This window comes from Pocillopora verrucosa, chromosome 7, assembly GCF_036669915.1.
Source record: "Pocillopora verrucosa isolate sample1 chromosome 7, ASM3666991v2, whole genome shotgun sequence".
Lineage (NCBI taxonomy): Eukaryota > Metazoa > Cnidaria > Anthozoa > Scleractinia > Pocilloporidae > Pocillopora > Pocillopora verrucosa.
Window position 1 is genome coordinate 8,639,796 of NC_089318.1, and position 15,000 is coordinate 8,654,795.

General features: G+C 41.9%; 1 protein-coding gene and 1 pseudogene across 1 annotated transcript; one reads left to right on the top strand and one right to left on the bottom strand.

The window, feature by feature from the left end:
• The window catches only part of LOC131780327 (ribonucleoside-diphosphate reductase subunit M2-like), a 240,027-nt pseudogene that overhangs the window by 111,113 nt on the left and 113,914 nt on the right, over positions 1-15,000 (bottom strand).
• On the top strand, positions 11,564-12,502 carry LOC131778179 (uncharacterized). Its single transcript, XM_066169486.1, has one exon. It carries the CDS (start codon positions 11,564-11,566, stop codon positions 12,500-12,502), a length of 939 nt encoding a protein of 312 aa, XP_066025583.1.

Genomic DNA, 15,000 nt, shown 5'->3' on the forward strand with positions numbered 1-15,000 from the left:
GTTAACTATCAAACAACAAGTTAATAAACATTGTGAGCAAAAAGAGTACGTTTGGAACAGAACCATCTACCAGAGACACTATCATCTCCTTAGTAAGGTAATGGATTGATGCTCTTATTTCCATAGCTTGTGGAAAACATCAACAACCTTTGTGCAGTAATGATAATGAGATCAGGGTGATGCACCACATGTTAACATCAAACAGGATGATAGTTGGAAGCATGATAGCAGGTCATTGGCCTCTTAGCATTTGTGTAGCTGACATCGTATTCCCTAGCTCATATTAATAACTTAAAACAATCTCAAATCTTTTAATTTACTTCTAATTTGGAAATTTTAAAACAATTAACAGACAAGCAAAAAAAAAAACCAAGAAAATCAAATACAAGTGTATAATGTTGTGTTGTACAATTTACTAATTTTTTGTGCAAAATTATCATGGTATATCTTTCGGGAAATGACAGTTGCCTTTTAAGAGACTTAGCTGAGGCAATCAGGCAAGGCAAGGAGGTTTCACATGCTCTTGAAGCTCACAAGTAAATGTCACAGTGTCCTGTTTATTTCATTAACTACAATGGCCATAATTTTCCAACGTAAACTACTGAACATGAATTTGAATTTACAGAGACCTCTATGAAAGGGATAAGCTTTAAGGGCACATTAAGACCTAGAATTGCAAGCTTCTGTAAGTTTTGTAGATCACAGATAAAATAGGGAGCATGGAACTGATTTAGAATTATATATCAAAGATAGTTTAATCTGCATACACCACTTGTACACTACACAGATGGAAGTACGCACTAGAAAAACAAATATGAAGTACATTGATTTAGACCGCCACTAGAAACAGAAATAAAAATGCATTCTTTTTTTGTAAAAGAAAAATTGCTAAATATGATCATTGGCATTATTTGAAATGTATTTTATAAAGTGGTGTTATGAATTACTCCTTATAAATTCCACTGTTGCAGGAGGCTTCTGACAGGGCCAAATGTACCCAAACAGAGGCAAGAGTTCAAGCTCCTGTATGTTTTTGAAATATTTGTGACCCTTACAAGAGCAGAATACTAACATAGCACATTTACAGTTGTATTACTTGAAAATAACTGTGTAAATCTGGATGTATCTATTTTTATGTCTTAATTCTTTCAAAAGCAGACAGACCTCAAGACAGAAAACAAGGGAATTATTTTTTAAATTGATTTTGTATTACAACATAAGGTAGAAATTAATAAACATGTAAAATGCCAGCCATTGCCCACCTCCACCCCTGACGTCAATCTTAGTTTGTGATGAGTTGATTAGCAAGACATTGACAGCTAGAAATATTGGTGTTCTGTATGGTACAGTCATGTCAATAGAACATCATGTTACAGCTGTATGTGGCAGGCTTCTTCCACCTTCAAAATATCAGCCGTATAGGGAAATATATCAGTTGCCATACAGCAGAAATACTTGTACACACTTTCATTTCTTCCGGAATTCTGTAATTCACTTTTGTATGGACTGACAAAACAGACTATCAAGCAGCTTCAGCATATTCAAAATGCAGCTGCCAGAATGGTTGCACTTACACCCAAACATGAACATATATCACCGGTATTACAGGAACTGCATTGGCTTCCTGTAGAACAGTGCGTAGTTTTTAAAATTCTTTGGGTGACTTTTAAATGTGTAAATGGCATAGCACCTCCATATTTGTCTGACCTAGTTACAAGGTATATTCCTAGGCGCAACTTAAGATCTGCTGATGGCTGTCACCTGTTTAATGTCAAATATAATCTGCGCAACTATGGCTTTCGTTCTTTTTCAGTAGCGTCACCACAGTTGTGGAATGACATGTCACTAGAAATAAGATCTTGTAAGAGTCTGAATGATTCAATGAAAAAACTGAAGATTTCTCTTTTAAGAAAGCGTTTTTTAAATTAGTCCTTTTATATTTTGGTCGTTTTTTTTATATATATTAGCCATTTGATATTTTCACTTTATATTTTACGTTTTTATTAATTGATTGTATTGGATTTTAGCTGTTTCTAAGTAGTCTTATGAACAATACTTGTGATATCTGTAACATTTTAAACATTTTTGTAAAGTGCTATCGGACATCACTGGACATGAGGGGACGCAAATCGTCTGCACTGCAAGTATTTATCAAGCTCTGTACGTTATTTAATCCCATTAAATATGTGATATTTATGTCAGCATTTGCATGGTTAACATCGTTAGTGCCTCTTTTGGTTGGATCTGGACAATGTTTGTTTTTTTTCCCAGATTGCTAGTCAGTGCATGTAGGTTTTCCTGGATATTCCCCTCAAAATGGCGCCAAGGAAAGGTTTTTCAACCTTCTCTTGCGACATCAGTGAGGGATTAAGCAATCAGAGTTACTGGTATGTGCTCACAACAGAAATTTGTGGAATTACTCCTTTGCAATATTTAAAGCAATCACCAATTGTGACAACTTTTTTTCAAGATTTCTGCAGAATTAAAAGTGGCAAACTTTGGCTTCTTGATGGGCACCTCTTCATTAACAAGAAAAACTCCAGTGCATTTGAAGTTGTTTGCTCATCTTTTAGGCTTGTATCGGCTATTCTGAGGAAAAAAACAGGTTCTGAAGAACAAGGATCTGCTGCAATTAATAAAGTTAAAGAATTTTTGAACAGCTAGGATTTAAGTTCCCTTAAAGGAGACAGCGACAATGTGAATTGCAAGCGACCACATGCAGCTTGGCCCCTTACAATGCCCCCACGAAAGAAACGCCTGTCTCGGCTCATTTGACTCCTCCAAGCAGTGGCTGTGACGAACGTTCAGCAAGGGAACTGAACTGAAATGAACTGAACTGTTTTGTTTTGTGTGATTATTTACTATCGTTTAAATTCTATGAGGGAGAGAGCATGCGTGGACTCGGTGTGCAGTGGCACATTTCTTGAAGAGCGCTGTCCGCGTCCTCAATTTTCTCTGAAAATGCAAAATTTCCCAGTCTTTGGTTCAAGTATTAGAAACTAACTTATGGGAAACAACAAGAAGAACAAGCGAGGAGCCAGAGGTTCTTGCGAGGAGGAAACCGGAACACCTAAACGACCCAATATGGCAGCGACCGCAGAACCAATTTCAAGCGAACTAGCAAGCCTCGCTGGACCAACTCTGATGGAGGAGATCCCTGGACAGAAAGAATCATCGATCGCTCCTGTAGAGCCATCACTTATTGAACTTAGGAAAATGGTGGTTGATATTAAGATCGATATCTGCAACATTCTACGAGAAAACGAAGCCATGAAGAACAACATGGATGAATTGAAGGCGACTATTCGAGGGCAGAATGTTGAAATAGCAAACCTTCGAGCATCACTTAATAAAGCGATAAAGTAGTTTGATGATGCCGAACAAGAGCTGGCCGAAACAAGGAAAACAGTTGACCAACAGGAGGAAGAAATCGCCGAGTTGTACGACCTCCAAGATCATCTAGAACAGTACACACGGAAAAACTCCTTGGAGATCCATGGAATACCGGAACAAGCTTATGAGTCAACAGAAGAAGTGGTTATAAAATTGGCTAATGCCCTGGAGGTGCCGGTGTGCCAACATGATATCGAAATATCTCACAAATTAAGCCGGAGAAAGGGAGTTAAGCAGATTATCGTAAAATTTGTTAATCATAAAACTAAAACGAATCTATACAAAGCCCGGACAAAACTCAAAAATGTGAGTTTCTCAAGCCTCTTCCCCGCTTCGACCGCCGCAGCACGAGTTGCCTCCGGCAAGATCTATTTATTCGAGAGCCTCACGTCGTACAGGAAAAAGATCGTCAACAAAGCGAACGAAATGCGGAACGATGGTTCAATCCTAAGCGTTTGGACAATGGATGGAAAGATTTTTATTAAAACGTCGCCCGAAGGTAGGAATGGGGAGGTGAGATATTTTTCTCCCATGGTACTAACCACAGCAAAGGTGTCTGCATTCTAATCAACCCTGCTTTTCATTGTCAGGTGGATTATTGTTATAGCAACAACTCAGGGAGAATTGTGGTAATTACGATTACTTTTGGCTCCCAAAAATTAACACTTTGTAACATCTACGCACCAACCAACCAAACAAATCAACTCGAGTTTATGCAGGAGATAAACAACTGCATAATCGACAAAACAGAACTGACAAATTTAATTGTTCGAGGGGACTGGAATTGTACGCTGTCTAAAAAAGACAAAATTGGAGGAACGGTATGGGCACCAACGAATTACAGGAACTTGTTAGTGACTACAATGGATATGTTCGATCTAATAGACATTCAGAGAGTACGCTATCCAAAGTCACGAAAATTTACGTATGAATCAAAAGCAATAGGAATGAAGTCCAGGATAGACTTCTTTCTTTTGGCCAAAAACCTAACAAAAAGTGTAAAGAAAACAGAAATCTATCCATCAATTGCACCCGACCACAAAGCAATTTATACGTCCTTGTCTTGGTCGTGTGAAACCCCGAGGGGACCCGGACTCTGGAAATTCAATAATACCCTTTTAAAAGATGAAGAATACGTGGAGTGGGTTCGTAAAACCTATTCAAACACCGTAAGATATTACCATCAAGCAACAAGCAAAGGTCTCCTGTGGGAGCTAATCAAAATGGAAATTAGGAATGCGACTATCTCGTATGCGAAATACAAAGCAAAAGTATCCAGAGACAGGGCAGAGGATATTAAACGCCAACTCGAACAGTTAGACGACACTATTTGTAATAACTTTTTCTCGCCAGATACTAATCAAATCTTGCTGCACTATGACAACCTTAAATCCGAACTTCAGTCTCTGTACGAAAATAAAGGAAAGCAAGCGATGTTTAGAGCAAAATGTCGTTGGGTAGAACAGGGCGAACGACCAACAAAATATTTTTTCAATATGGAAAAAAGGAATTATAATAAAAAGACCATAAGGGAACTTCGCCTAGAAGATGAATCCACTACAATCAATGATAAACAGATCCTCGACCAAATTGAAGTTTACTTTAGAGACTTGTACACATCAGCAAAAACATTCTCTCAAGAGGAATACGATGAATTTACACAGCATTTGCAAATACCAAAACTTTCAGATGACGATCGGGACAACTTGGAAGGTCCTCTAAGTTATGATGAGTGCAAAAATGTACTAGAATCTTTCCAAAGTGATAAGGCGCCAGGTGAAGACGGATTCACCGTGGAATTCTATAAATTTTTCTACGACCTATTAGGCGAAAATCTTCTGGCACGCTTAAACGAGGCTTACGAGAAAAATGAACTTACCATCTCGCAAAGAAGGGGCATTATTACTTTATTACCAAAGGAAGACGGCTCTTTACTCGACCTGCATAACTGGAGACCGATAACCCTACTGAATGTCGATCAAAAAATCGCTGCGAAAGCAATAGCCAAAAGATTAGAAACGGTTTTGCCGAACTTAATACATCCAGACCAAACAGGCTTTGTAAAAGGACGCTACATTGGGGAAAACATTAGACTTATAAGCGATGTTCTAGACCTAACAAAAGAGCAAAAAATTCCGGGCATTCTTATAGCTCTTGATTTTCGTAAGGCTTTTGATTCTCTCGAATGGCCCTTTATTGTGAGAATTTTAGATGCTTTTAATTTTGGTAGCAGCATAAAACGTTGGATAAGTACATTCTATACGAACGTGGAGAGCGCGGTATTGAATAATGGGTACACAACGAATTGGTTCAAACCGTCGAAAGGTGTGAGGCAAGGCTGTCCTCTCTCACCGTATCTGTTCATCCTCTCAGCCGAATTAATGTCCATAAAACTACGCTACGACTCGGGGGTCAAAGGCATTAATTTGTTTGGCAACGAACTTAAACTGTCACAATTTGCAGACGACACAAATCTGTTTTGTGCAGATTTAAATTCCGTGGAAAAAGCTTTAAATACAGTCAATGACTTCGGTAGGATAGCTGGTTTACAGCTAAACATGAAGAAAACAAAAGCGATTTGGCTTGGGAAGTGGGCTAACAATAAAACCAACCCGTTGGGCATGAAGTGGATGCATACCCCGGTTTGGATCTTAGGAATTCACTTCTCGTACGATAAGAAGGGGAATGATGACCTTAACTTTAGCCTGAAATTAAGGAAGCTACAAACAAAATTGGATATGTGGAGTGCTAGAAGCCTCACGCTATTTGGAAGAGTTTTAATAACCAAAACTCTAGGTATCTCACAGATCATTTATTCCGCTTCAAATATTGAAGTTCCTGATACAATCACAGACACGCTGAAAAGAAAGTTGTTTAACTTTATATGGAAAAAGAAGAAGGATAAGATCAAACAAACCGTGCTTTACCAAGATTTAGAGGAAGGTGGGCTACGCATGACAGATGTAGATCTTATGTTTAAAGCCTTGAGACTTGCATGGATCCCTAGACTTTTGAATGCTGGAGATAAAAATTGGTGCTCTGTGCCAAACCACTATTTCAGGAAAAAGGGGGGCTTAAATTTTCTTCTAAAATGCAACTACGACACAAAGTACTTCCCTCAATTGCCAGCCTTTTATAAGAACATTCTCAAATTCTTTCAAGAATTAAAAATACTTTACGGTTACGACCAGGAAAGTGATGTAGTACTGTATAATAATAAAGAAATTCTAGTAGATGAAACACCCGTTTATCTCAGCAACTGGATGGAGAAGGGAATCATTTCTATTAAAGACTTGTTGAAGGAGGATGGTAGCTATCTCTCATTCCAGGAATTTAAAGGAAAGTTTTCTTGCAAGACAAACTTCCTCCCGTATTTTCAGATTATTAGTGCCATACCTGACCGGCTACGGTCGAAAGCAAGACAAATAGAATCAGTTAATAATCAGTTTTTCACAAGTAACGATCATCTTTTTCACCTCAACGGAAATTTCACGCTCAACCTTGATAAAGCCAAATCAAGGGATTTCTATAATCTTTTAATTGCTAAAATCCACACTGGAGGTCAGGCAGGTCCTAAAAGATGGAGCGAAATACTTTCTTTGAATGATGAAAAATGGGCAAAGATATTTAAGTCAATATGAAAGCTGTGCAAAGAAACAAAACTAAAAGAATTTCGATTTAAGTTTATTCATAGAATCGTGGTGACAAAGAGAGAACTATTCAAATATGGCATTAAAACTGACGAAGAATGCTGCTTTTGTGGGGAAAAAGACTCAATCGATCACACCTTTATTCACTGTCCCTTTACGAAATCATTCATACAGAAAGTCATTCGGTGGTTTAACACAACGTACAATTCACAGGTCTCTCCAACTACGGAGGAACTTTTATTCGGAATTACCTCCAACTTAAACGAGAATAGTACCACCAAGAAATTCGACTACCTCACACTATTCATGCATTATTATATCTATAGTTGTAAACTTAACAACAAGCCCATTGTCCTCCACGACTTTGTGAATGCAGTTCACCAAAGGGACCTAATTGAAAATACCGTCAATAACTAGCTCCTGACAAATGCGGTTAAAATATCTCAACTCTCTTTAAAAAAATACGAAATAAAATAAAACAAAATTTAAATAATAAAAAAGTAAATAAATAAAAAACTTAGTGGTACACCTGCCAACAGTGAAACTCTCACCAAAACACTTCAAACAATACTCCTTACGTTCTTTTTCTTTTTTCACTTTTGTTATAGTTCCTCATTTAATGTATCAAAGTCTCAATGCACAAATGTAATTTAGCAGCAATAGCTTTTCAATCAACGTATTGTATTCGGATATGGTAAAGTTATCGTTTTATGTTATTCATATTGTATTATTGAACTTTATTGTAAGTAGACTAACATCTCCCTTTGGAGAGTACGGCGCAATAAAGAGATACTATTAAAAAAAAAAAAAAAAAAAAAAAAAAAAAAAAAATCGTTTAAATTCTATTATCGTTTCATTGTTCATTCCTTTAATCATTTATCAGAGCGTATTTGATCGTGTTATTAGCCGCCTATCATGTTTAAAGCCTGTTGCTTACATAATCTCCGTAGTATCACATATCGGAGTGTCAGAGTAAGTTGTCGGAGTATATCCATCTAGAGTTTTCTATCAGAGTTATTGGAGTTTTCGGAGTAACTGGAGTCACTTTCCCACGGAGTTTCTTTTACCCTTTTTACGCAGGATCAAACGTGAGTTTCCTTTGTAAATTTAATTGCCTTTTTTTATCGCTACATTCATTTGTAATTTCCATAGAATCATTTCTGATTACGCAATCATAAATTTCCTTTTAGTTTTCACCGCATTGTAACACGTTGTACTCAATAAAAACTGGAATGAGACGGATGTGTATATGTGGTTGACACTCAACGTAATCCCAACACTTGGGTACGCGACAGTGAAAAGTTTGATCCTGCGTAAAAAGGTAAGCCCTAACTAGTTTAACGCGGAGCCTGAGCGTACCAACAATGGCATGCCGAAGCGACGTTCCGCCGAATACCAGCGAAACCAAGGAGTCCGGAGCTAGGAAGAAAAGAACAGTAAAACCTACGCCAAAGGCTCTACAAAACGCCATAGATAGTAAACGTAAAGAATTAAGTAAATCACGTAAAGAGCTCCTGAGGGTTATGCAATCGGTAGAGCAAAGTGCTAGTCATGAAAGTGAAATCGGAACCGCAGCGCGCGACCTTGCGACAGCGTCCGAAAATTTCGGAAGAGTGATGAAGGAATTGCTTGACCTGTACGATCAAGACTTGTATGGGGACTACACGAAAGAGGCCCAGCTTGTGGAGGAAACGAAACTTTAAAACGCGCCCTCCTCCTGGTCGAAAAGACAAAAAATAGATTAAGTAAGTCGAGCAAATATTTGGAAACACGATCCGTCGCTAGTCGTTCATCTTGTCCTTCATCTCGCCTTTCATCCGCCTCAAAATCTAGTAGCACGATGGCTAGGCTACAGGCGCTGGCTGACGCTAAAGCAGCCAGAGAAGAAGCCCAGTACGCTCGACTCATAGCGCAAAAGGAACTTGAGCGAAGGACGCGCAACACTGAAGCGGAACGAACTCGTCAACAGGAAATCGCACAGTTTGAGTCCGAGATGGCGATCTTAAGTGCAGATAAAAAGGCCGCGATAGCAAACGCTAAGCTCAAGGTTTTCGAAGACGCCCGCCGATTGGAGGAAAATTTGGAAAGAGAGTTACAATTACCGGACTTCGAAGTCCCCGAAATTAAAATGGAGCATCGCACATTGCGATGGGTGTACTCCTCTCCCACACTTAGCCCCCCACGCGCGGAAAATGCAACACGTTATGAGCGTGAACACGATCCGTGAGACACGACGGAGCGAACAAAACCACTATCACCGGCCGCCCCGAAATTTGAGTCTTTAAAAAAAATGTCTCAGCGGCCAAAACCTCCCGACCCAAACCCAGATCCACCAGGCCAGAATTCTACTAACGAAGATCGCAGAACGCATCAAGACACGGCCTTCAATCGCCGACCGCTGATGACTTCGACACCTTTCCGAGATGTCACCAGAAGCCAGCTAATCGACTCTCTCACCGCAGTGAATCAACAGATAGTCGCAGGCCTGGCTAGGCAAAGCCTCCCAAAGTGCCAACCCGATGTGTTCTCTGGAGATCCTTCCCTCTTTCACCCTTGGAAGAGTGCCTTCAAAGCCATGCTGATAGACACCGATGTGTCCCCGACCGAGATAAATTATTTGAGGAGTTTCACCAGCGGACCCCCACAGCGCCTGGTCGACAATTACAGGAAGCGGCAGATGCGCGATCCCGTCACGTTGCTAAGAGATTTATGGGCGGAACTTGAGAAATGCTTTGGCAGCGCGGCAGTGATCGCCAACGCACTTCTGGAACGCCTGCGAAGTACAGCGACATTCAGCGAACACGAGCACGTCAAACTGCAGCAGTTTGCAGATCTCTGCGCGGACATCGAAAGTCAAGTGACATTTGTCCCAGGACTCGAATGCCTTGACTACCCAAGCGCTATTCAACCCATAGCTGAGAAGCTACCGAAATCCATCCACGCTAAATGGGAGAAGGAGATCTCGAATTATTCCGACAGCCATCGAGGGATGTACCCCCCTTTCTCAAGATTCTCCAAGACCGTCCAGGAGCAAGCTAAGATTAAGAACAACCCCAATGTCCTCGCTGGTAAAGAAACGATCCCTTCCCAAGTTCCCCCACAGAGACAGCGCGGAGGAAGAGACAATAGATCGTTGAAAACAGAAGTTCGGCCCCTAGCTGGAAACAAAGAAGCACCAGGAAAAAGCAAGACGAAGAGCGAAATCCCTGGAAGAGCGCACACAGTGGATAATGAACGCTCGCCTGTGCCTTCGCTGTCTCAGCAACGCCCATATCGCGAGTGAGTGCGACACACCCAAACAGTGCACCATCTGCGGGGACAAGCGCCACAGCGCCTTACTACACAAGGACAGGCGGCCAACCCCCAGACCGGAGAATGGAGCTGTGAACCCCAAATGCACTACACTCTGCGAACCAACAGGAGGACTATCCTGTAGCAAGACTCTGCTAGTCGATATCTTCAACAAGCGCACCCCCCACATCACGAAGCGCATCTACGCAATCGTTGATGAACAGAGCAACAGCTCCCTCATCACCAGTGAACTAGCGGATGACTTAGGAGCAAGCGGTCCTTTAGAGAAGTACTTCCTGTCCACGTCCAGCGGCGACCGGGAAGAGAAATACGGGCGGCGATTGACAGGCGTCGCCGTACGCTCCACAAACGGAGCAGAGTTCACCCTACCTACCCTCACGGAGTGTGACAACATCCCCCAAGACAAGCGTGAACTAGCGGATGACTTAGGAGCAAGCGGTCCTTTAGAGAAGTACTTCCTGTCCACGTCCAGCGGCGACCGGGAAGAGAAATACGGGTGGCAATTGACAGGCGTCGCCGTACGCTCCACAAACGGAGCAGAGTTCACCCTACCTACCCTCACGGAGTGTGACAACATCCCCCAGGACAAGCGTGAGATCCCGACATCAGCTATGGCGAGGAGGTTCCCGCACCTATCGCTCATAGCGAACGAGATACCTCTGTTGGATGACGCCGCTGACGTTCACCTGCTTATCGGCTGCGATGCACCAGAGCTACTTAAAGTGAGGGAATCAAGAAATGGCCCCAGTGGAGCCCCCTGGGCACAACGTCTAGCCCTCGGCTGGATCATCAGTGGCCAGCTCTGTCTCAACTTCCCCAGCGGTCCAGCCCACGTTCTTACCCGCCTGACCAGTCTGTCCACCGACTCTCGGAGAAAGCAAGAAGGTGAAGGCAAATGCTATGAATTGGTCCCCTGCCCGAATCAATTCAAAGTCACGGATCCCCCCTTGGAGCACGCCGCCGATGGTGTCTTCAAAACCACACGGCATGACAACGAGCCCAGCCTCTCCCTTGAGGACCACACCTTCCTGGAGATCATGGACAAGGGCATACACAAGAGCACAAGCGGTAACTGGGAAATGCCCCTCCCTTTCCGCGACGAGCACCAGTCCATGCCGAACAACCGCGCCCAAGCCATGCGGCGCCTGCAAGGGCTCTTGAAGATGTTTATCAGAAAACCGGAGATGAAAACGGACTACTTGGAGTTCATGGGGAAGATAATCGAGAAAGGCCACGCCTCTCCCGTCCCACGTGATGAAGAACCGCCTTCCGCTGGCAGTTTCTGGTACCTACCGCACTTCGCGACGTACCACAACACAAAGCGCACCATTCGCGTCGTGTTTGACTCGAGTTGCGAATTTCAAGGAGTCTTGCTGAACAAAGCGCTTCTACCAGGGCCAGACTTGATGAACAACCTCATCGGTGTTCTAATACGCTTCCGAAAGGAGAATGTTGCCGTGATGTGTGACGTGGAGCATATGTTCCATTCGTTCAATGTCAACCCTAAACACAGAGACTTCCTTCGTTTCCTTTGGTTCGAAGGAAACGACCCGACAAAACCCGTCACGGAGTACCGCATGAACGTTCACCTGTTTGGCAATGGACCGAGCCCCGCAGTCGCCACGTACGGACTCTGCCGAACAGCGGTAGATGGCGAGGAGGAGAATGGAGAAGAGACCAAGAATTTCATATGCCGCAACTTTTATGTAGATGATGGCTTAGCTTCGCTGCCAACCGCTGGACGCGCGATAAAACTGGTGAAAGGCGCGCAAGCCACCCTGGCCACTGCCAAGTTACGACTGCACAAAGCTGTTTCTAACTCCGTTGAAGTCATGGAAGCATTCCCAACCGAAGATCGAAGCAAAGATGTGCGTGACTTAGACCTGCGCTGTGACAGTCTACCAGCACTACAGTCACTTGGAGTTTTCTGGGACCTAGAGACAGACGCCTTCACCTTCGAAGTGTCCCTGCCAGAAAAACCGTTTACTAGAAGAGGAGTTTTGTCTATTGTCAACTCTGTATACGACCCGCTCGGTTTCGTGGCACCCGTCATGCTCAACGAGGAGAAAGTGAAGAAATTTGTAACGGAGAGCGGATGCGAATGGGAGCTCAACCCTCCCCACGCATCACACTTTGGCGGAGTCTAGGAAAGGCAAATCAACACCATCAGACGAGTACTGGACGCCATGTTCGCTGAACTGGGCAGGACTCAGCTGACACACGAGCTACTTATCACGCTGATGGCTGAGGTAGTGGCGATCGTCAACGCAAGACCGATAACTGCACTACCATCTGATCCTGACGATCCACGACCCCTGTCCCCTGCAATGCTGCTGACGATGAAGACGCGTCCAGCAGGACCTTCCCCAGGTCAGTTCTTACAGCCTGACCTCTATGTACGCCGTCGCTGGAGGTGAGTACAGTACCTTGCCGACCAATTTTGGACAAGGTGGCGTCGCGAGTACTTGCAGAGTTTACAGCGCAGACCAAAGTGGACGGCGACTCGGAGAAATCTACGCGTAGGAGACATCGTTCTCTTGCGAGACGACGCCCAACGCCGCAACAACTGGCCACTAGGACGAGTAACGGAAGCGATAGAGAGTGAGGACAGGAGAGTCAGGAAAGCCAACGTTGAAATCGCCAGAGACATAGAAAAGAAGGTCTACTTATGGCCTATAAAAGAACTCACCCTGTTGCTGCCAAACAACGGAACAGACGATGCAGATCCTAGCCCAGCATAGACCATGTGTACCAAGTAGCAAGGATTAACCTCGTAATCCTTGGGCGAGGAGTGTGACGAACGTTCAGCAAGCGAACTGAACTGAAATGAACTGAACTGTTTTGTTTTGTGTGATTATTTACTATCGTTTAAATTCTATTACCATTTCATTGTTCATTCCTTTAATCATTTATCAGAGCGTATTTGATCGTGTTATTAGCCGCCTATCATGTTTAAAGCCTGTTGCTTACATAATCTCCGTAGTATCACATATCGGAGTGTCGGAGTAAGTTGTCAGAGTATATCTATCTAGAGTTTTCTATCGGAGTTATTGGAGTTTTCGGAGTAACTGGAGTCACTTTCCCACGGAGTTTCTTTTACCCTTTTTACAGGATCAAACGTGAGTTTCCTTTGTAAATTTAATCGCCTTTTTTTATTGTTACATTCATTTGTAATTTCCATAGAATCATTTCTGATTACGCAATCATAAATTTCCTTTTAGTTTTCACCGCATTGTAACACATTGTACTCAATAAAAACTGGAATGAGACGGATGTGTATATGTGGTTGACACTCAACGTAATCCCAACACTTGGGTACGCGACAGTGGCAGTCTTAATTCCCCTAATCTAAAGGAGATTTGTGAAAGGAATGATTTGGAGACCCCAGAAAATTATTAAAAAAGGGGAGAAGCCACGTTCTCCAAGATGTACAAGGCATCTGTGAAAGGAGCCAAGAAAATTTGTCAATGGTGCTTTCCAGCATGTGTGCTTTTGGTAATCCTGAGGCAAAAGCTATCATAAATGAGATTTTTTTTTTTTAAACATTTTTTTTTATTTTCACTTAAAGCACAAATACTAGAATAATACAAACAGATACAAAGTTAATTACACTAACGCTTACGCTATTCACTAACACTAATTACGAAATACTGCGTTACATTACATTCACAGTCGGCTAGATTTAATTTATGTTGTGGTTATATAATAATATAAACCTAATTTGTACAAATACTTCTACATCAAATTCCTTTTTTGGTAGAACGACTGTATATACAACTGCGTCTATACCTGTTAATACCCGATACTCATCTATTGAGTTACAATAACATGTTTTCCCATTTTTTATAATGAATAGAATCTTTTTTATTCTTTTTTGCAATCAAAAATTCAAATTTCCGAGTTTCAGATGTTTTAGCCTCCAGTAAGGATACAGACCGCTTGATATTTTTACAATGACATGAATAAATGGTATATTTTCCAAGAATGATTATGTGATTTAACAAACAATTCCCAGGGATATTATCGGAAATACCAAAGAGGATTGTTACCTCATCAAGCTTATCAATTTTCATATTGTAAGTATTTAACCAAGAAATAACTGAAAGCCAAAAGTTTTTAGTGTAGGTACAGCTGATTAGAAGATGCTCAAGAGTTTCTTCGTGATCTCCACAAAAGGTACACATCGGAGAAGGAACCAAATTCATTTTATATAGGATTTTATTGGTGTAGAGAATACGATTTAAGATTTTGTATTGAAAGGCTCTCGTTCTGGTGTCAAGAGTGACTCGACCCGGCAATAGATATATATTTTTCCAGTCTATATTACCTGAAATATTATATACGGAATTAAACTTAGATTGGGCAGTCGGAGAAATCTGGATTCGTTTGACCAGGGTGGAATAGATTGATTTTGAAGTCATTCTAGTTATATATTGAACATCGTCTGAAACAGTTTTGTCAATTCGGTTGTTATTATTCTCTCCAACGTTAAGGAGCTGTTTCCAGTTAGGCAGAATGGCGGAAAAAATGCCTTGTAGGAGTAAGTAATCTGACAAGGAGAGATTTTTCTCTCTAAAAGCGTCCCACCTTTTTAATTTTGAGTCATTTGAGAGAATATCTCCAAGTTTCACAAAACCTGCTTCTT

Coding starts and splice junctions, on each gene's coding strand:
- LOC131778179 (XM_066169486.1), top strand. CDS start 11,564: ATGGGGAAGATAATCGAGAAAGGCCACGCCTCTCCCGTCCCACGTGAT.